Below are 6584 nucleotides of genomic sequence, written 5' to 3'. Positions count from 1 at the left end.
ATCCCCCCCCCCACCACTCACAAACACACATTCATAAAATAGACACACACGCATACACTCACAAACAAACTAAGGGCTCCCTCCACACTCCACATACAGGCACACACACACATACACACACGCGTGCGCGCACACATACACGCACACACGCACGCACGCACGCACGCACACACACACACACACACACACACACACACAAACACACTGCACGCTCACTCCCACACACATATTTTCATTCAGTTATAAGTTCCTTCCTGTCTTATGGTGTCTAATTGCATCTTTTTGCCGTAATAGGCAGAAACGACTCATGAATAATCCAAACCAATCACTGCACTCCAGTTTGTTAACCGAAATAATCCTTCTCTTTCACGCTAACGTAACACCTTCCCACTCATTTTCCTACCCCCCCCTCCTTTCACCCCCTTTTGCACTGCACTTTCTTTGAACTTCGTGCACTCAGAGCAAACACGTTTGAGGGGCTTCTGGACGCGGTGGTACATTCTATAGTGCGGCCAAAATTCGTAGGGCAACTTGTTGTCAAATATTTCCTAAACTATCAAACGTAGACTCTCCAACTTTTGCACAATGACGTGCATGAATTTGTCTTAGCAGATTTTGTAAACACTTCACTGGAAGCTGTATTCTTGAAAATTCCTTGATAAATCCTAATGAAAGATCCAAATGGGCAGTTTCTACAGATTTTAAAAGGTTTACAGCTGGGGCAACATCGCAAGTCCGTCATTGTTTTTCCAATCGTCACACAATCTTTATTGAACGCATGCTTTGAGAACTTTTAGTGCAAAAAATGTGTTTACAATTAAGTTAATTTCTTGTAACAAGTTTTGCCACTAAAACGTGTCATTGGTGAGCTGTGACGTAGGCCATAAGCGTATACAAAATGTGTGTGAGAAGCAGGAAATGCTGAGAACAATCCCATTTCCACGTGATGGAGATTTGCAGTATTTTACGTGAATTTTGAAGAAAAGTTTTAGAATCCAGCCCCAATTGTTGTGGAAAAATATGATTAAGTAAATACAAATTCATACAAACTGCTGTGAAAATTATGGATGACATTGATTGTTACGCCACGAATTTTTTACCGCAGTCCATGGCACTTTCATGTTTGGCTGAACTGAAAAACAAAATAAAACAAAATAAACCCACTTCTTTTTGTTGTTTTTTATGAAGGGAGGCCTGTGAGCGTGTTTTAAAGATGCGAATGTTTTACATAGCCCTCTTCTGGATAGGAACATTTCTCATCTCCTCTTATACAACCTGCATGTGCCAAAAATATAAGTCATTAGCTCAGCCCGAAACAAAGCCAGCTCTATTACTATTCCCTTAGCCGGGGTTATCCATCTTGTCATTCCTGTTGGTTGAAAGAATGTAGGTCTCAGAGCATGCCAATACAATTTGTAAAGTGTTACAATATTTGATACCAGCGTCCGTGGTGTAGGGGTTAAGCACTTCACTGTCTCACGCAGGAGACCCGAGTTTGGTTCCCTAGCGAGGAGAACATTAATTTTGTATCGAGTATATAGCCTATAGGTATTTCTGCTGGGATATTGAATGGTGTGTCTCTCTCAGCCTGGGTGAGCCTGCCAGCCCGCCTCCATAGTGATCTACATTGTGCTGATGGGGGCGTAAAAACATCTACATTAAAAAAAGTAATACAATATTCCACGTCTTCCGGAACCCAAGTTGCATTTTGCGGCTGGTTGGCCGGAGAACGAAATAAAGCTGTATTTTATCGTTACGAACCCACTGCTCGGCCAGCACGTAAACTGTGTTGAAAAAAGTACTGAAAACGATACAGAACGAAACAACCCCATTTAAGCCAAGACATGGACACCACTCACCAGTATCGAGCACATCCGGGTGGCTGTCGAGGAGTCTGGGCATGACGATTCCCGCCATGAAGGGCACTCCCACCACCAGCATGTTCCTTGATGACGTCATGTCCACGTGCTTCAGATTGGACAGACCGATGGAGATGAGCGTGCCGACGACCACCATCAGTATGCCGCCTGAGATAAGGGAAGGGTTGAGGGTTTTCATTAGGTTGAAAAGTAGTTAACTCTATGAGGACGTGGAGGACAAATATGTCGGACCAGTAACTGATCAAAGACATTGTTGCTGGATATTTCAAACCCACATTCACAGACCAGAAAAAAACAAAACATTCGTATTTTATTAAATACTAAAGTGGAATACCACCTGTAATGAATTTCATTTAGCGTCAAAGAGTCAAATGGTTCGGACATATAACTAAGTGCCCCCAAAACAGCTACGACAAGAGCTTACCACACCCGTGAATCTAGCATCAAATCAAAAGGAAGACCAAGAAGGACCTGGCTGGATCGGGTTAAAAAGGTCCTGGATCAACATAACATATCTATTACAGACGGGATACACTTAGCACAGGACCGAAACCTGCGCCTCCCCTGGACATCCAAAGGATACCAGAGGAAGAGAAAAGTAAAGGAAAAGTAAATTAAATGTATGTTGCCTGCTTTTTAAAAATGTTTCAGATAAAGAAAACAGACTAGGAAAATATGTACAAATAACGAGGTTATGCCCGAGACCAGCGCGTATTCAAGCAATGTCAAATGACCAGAATGCTCGCGCTCAATGGGGTAAAGCTTGATGGTTGAGATAGCTGGGACCAGTGGTCGGGAAGGGAGGGAATTCGGTAACTTGGCTATGTCAAGCAATGTCCACTGACAATTTCTACAAGACGGGTGGTCAGTGAATGTGTTCTTAAGCAAAAATAAATCCGTACCTCAAAACCCAGGATACCGTGTACTTTGTTTGAATCTCCTGCTTTCTTGCTTTCTTTATTGTACAAAGTAACTTACAGTATTTATGTGGCTTTGCATATTGGGTCATTGAAAGGGGATTTTCATTTTTTTAAAATCCGTGCCGTGGTATTTTCTTTTATTTCACCACAAAGAAGTTAGGATGATAGTGACACTAAAAAGGAAAAGATGAAGCAGACCACTTTAGGCCACACCCCCAACCAAATAAAAAACCGAACAAAAACAAAACAACAATAACAAATACTACTTGTTACAGGCAAAGACCGAGAATTTGATTCGAAGACAATGTTTCACGCATGTCTGTGCCTCTGCTGGGATGTGGTCAAACACGGGTAGAATTGGAGAAGGTTGTCCTCGAAAAGACCAACATTGCTTTAATCAACTGAATGGCTTTAAAAGTCTCTTTTAAAACTGTAAACCGGCGTCTCTGGTGCAGTGGTTAGGCGCTTTGGTGTTGCACTCTGGAGACACGAGTTCGGTTCCCGAGTTGGGAGAAATTTTCATCAAGTATCTCGGTTTTTCTGCTGGGATGTTGTATCCCTTTCAGCCCAGGTTGGCCCTGACATACAGGTTCGGAAGCCCGCCACTGAAATGATCAAAATTGTGTTGATGGGGCCGTAAAAAAGCATTACATTTAAAAAAAGCCACTTCGTTTATTTCCTAATTCAATGTGCATCTCCGATAGAGCCAACCCATGTAGAAGGAAAACATTGAAATTAATTCTACACGCCTCATCCCGGGTTTGAACAAGGATCAACCGCGCTATAGCCCAGCATGATATCAACTGAGCTAACGGGATATTCCTTCATATTAGTGGTAAGCCGAAGGTCAAACTGCTCACCGATAATCGGGTTAGGTATGGCCGTCAGCGCAGCGCCTGCTTTGCCTATGAGGGAGAGTCCAATGAGCATCATTCCGGCGGTGTACATCACAATCCTGCTCGCTGTCTGAAAATGGAAAACCAAATAATATTATGTAATTGAAAGCTGACAATACAGTCGGAATTGGGTGAGACGACCACTTCTTGTCCAGGAGAAAAGCGGCAGTCCTTAGACAGGTGACCGTCTTACACAGTGACATTATGACCAAAAAAACCACCCGCTAAAGGGAAATGGGAAGCGCCATTTGCACAGGTGATTGTCTTATAAAGGTGGCCGTTAGAGCTGGTACACTCTATCATAATTTTTGTTAGGTTTTAGCTTACAAGACTAAGCACCAGAACGAAGACAGTTCACCAGGAACAGGTAAGGACATTAATAACTTTGAAACGTAAGTACTAGGAGATGAAATTTACTCGAGCGTACCGGCAGTGAGTGTAAGGAGTAGGGGGGGATGGAAGGCTGTAACTTGTACCTGTGAGCTTGTGAGAGGGATGGCGTGGGAACGTGTGTGTGGGGTGGGAAAGGGAGGGGAGCAGGAAGATCAGTAAAAGGATGGGAGGGGCTTGTTTGCAATGGGTTAGTTAAGGATTGTGTTGCCTTGAGACAGATTGGGCAAATGCATGATCAGATAGGAATGGGCCGGACCGAGAAAGGGCATGGGCAAAGGCACACTTTATCAGAGAAACCTCTGCTATTCTTCATCAATTTGGACACAAAAGTCCATCAGGGCCTATCGCATTTCGCACGCAAACTAAAGATATGACACTCCCCCCCTCCTCCATAATGTCTTTGTGGTACGTAGGCTACCGACCTGGTGGTTGGCTGTTTTCACCACAATCTACCCAAACTGTGAACTAGAAAATCGAGAATGTTTGAATCGGGAGGGGTTTATCGAAACGCGCTATAACGTTAGCTTTTGTCCCTCCGTGAAGGAAAATCTGTCCGCCCACAATTGTATAAAGCCATATCAGATAGGGATTTGGCGAAATTTTCTGTAGTGTGCACCGGGAATTACGGGAATTACGGGCTTTACTACAGTCTGACGTGTGAGATTCGTGTAAATCCCAAAGGAAATACTACCCCAGAAGACGTGAACATCAAATTGGGGCTGAAAATAAAACGAACAAACGCAAATTTATGCCCTGGAATTCTGCAAGGGCATTCTAAGACCAAGAGTGTAAAAGACAAAGCCACGATAAGACTCGTGCCGTTGGTCAATCGCTGTCCTCCATTTTGATATCTCTTACTTTTGCTCTACTTTTAAAATAGACAAAGGAAGGAATTTATTTTCTTTATGTAGCACACCTTTTTACATTCCATATTTATGTTATGAGTATAGTAGTCCTTGGTTCAAGGTTATTACGTGGCTTTTGACGTTGTAATATGGCATTAGAGATTACAATATGACAAATGAAGTTACAATGCATTGGAAAACAGTAGGCGTGTATTTGGTTAAAAATATAAACCTACAAAATGCCACTATGACTATGTCATCTTGATCAGTTGATTCTAGTATGAGCAGTACAACATTTCGACAGAATGACTTTAAGAGGACCCTAATGATAATACAAAGTAATAGATTGCATTTTTACTACGCTTTATCCCTTACTTTACCTTGGTAAGACTGAGCACGGCGATGTTGCCGCTGTATGAGGTCGTGGCGTGTCCAGCGCCCACCGCCCCCGAGAGCACACTGCCCAGACCCTCCATCAGGATTCCTCGGGAGATAGCGTGGGTCGGTGGGCGTGGCACCCCACACACCACCTGAGCGGCGTAATAGTCACCCACTGACTCCATCATTGATGCTATGAAGGCCACAAGGAAGCCTAGGGTCAATGCCAGGTGGAACTTCGGGAGGCCGAACTGACCTGAATAAGGAGATACAAGTGTTGGCGTGATTGGTTGCAAATGTTTTACATCCCCATGGATACGATTTAGACATTTCAGCAGGTCATTGTTCTTGGCCCTATTCCTGTCCCGGCCTTCTAGGGCTGAGACGGATGCATCATAGCTGTTAGATGGGGATATTCGATCAGACACTTCCCCACACGAGAGATTTATCAAATGATGAAGACTCCAAAAAGCAATGTCTATTTATTCATCTAGTTTTGACGAGAAGACGGGCTAATTCTGTGACAAATGTAAGCTCAGGTTAACTTTAACAAGTACAACATGACGAGGCCAGCCTCTTACTGGCGTCCATGGGAGAGCAACGAGAGCCAGTGCAAGTCTCTTGTTGTACTTTAGTATGCACCTCGCGTGTAGAACATCCGTACTTCAATTTGTCACCTGATCGCCTTCATATTCAATGCTACTACAAGCAAACCTGTGTGTTGAGGATCACAAAACAAACCAAATTAAGGTGTTTGATTTTGGACGATTAAGCCTAAAAACAGAGCAATTTGTGGAGGAAATCTAGTCAGGACAGTGGCAGTCATTATAATATAGATCCTGCAAAATCCCACGAAACTCGCTTTAATGCCGAGCGTACACTCTAATAGTAGAGCTAGTAATACAACAAACAGATTTGCTACCAGTAGTTAGATTTCGCAAATAATTTCCAATAGATGGGCTTAGGGTTTCAGAAAAACAAGCTGAATTACTAAACCAAAGGCATGTTAGGCATCGCAGTGAAATCAAGCACTCGTCAAAATAATGAAATCGAAGAAAGTGGCACTTTCCGCCGGAATGGCAATTTTTATTGAAGTTTTGACTTTTGGCTCTACACCGTTTATGTCCATTTAAAAACGTACTATTTCTGTGTAGATTTAACTGAGAAACGTTGATTAAGGGCACAAAAAATGTTAATTTTCAAGCTATGGAAGTCACCAAACTTTGGCGGCCATTTTCTTGTTAATTCTACCTCTTACACCAGGCGACCTCA

General features: G+C 43.0%; 1 protein-coding gene across 1 annotated transcript in view; it reads right to left on the bottom strand.

Annotated features, from left to right (window-relative positions):
• Positions 1-6584, bottom strand: part of LOC101852282 (solute carrier family 23 member 1) — a gene marked incomplete in the record, with an annotated part of 12075 nt that overhangs the window by 3388 nt on the left and 2103 nt on the right. Inside the window, 3 exon segments of the mRNA XM_035972837.1 lie at positions 1860-2027; positions 3661-3766; positions 5315-5568. Coding sequence (XP_035828730.1) covers positions 1860-2027; positions 3661-3766; positions 5315-5568 — 528 coding nt within the window.

Source organism: Aplysia californica, unplaced genomic scaffold (assembly GCF_000002075.1).
Source record: "Aplysia californica isolate F4 #8 unplaced genomic scaffold, AplCal3.0 scaffold00871, whole genome shotgun sequence".
Classification (NCBI taxonomy): Eukaryota; Metazoa; Mollusca; class Gastropoda; order Aplysiida; family Aplysiidae; genus Aplysia; species Aplysia californica.
The sequence above is the reverse complement of the archived record's forward strand: the minus strand, read 5'-3'. Positions and strand labels throughout refer to the sequence as shown.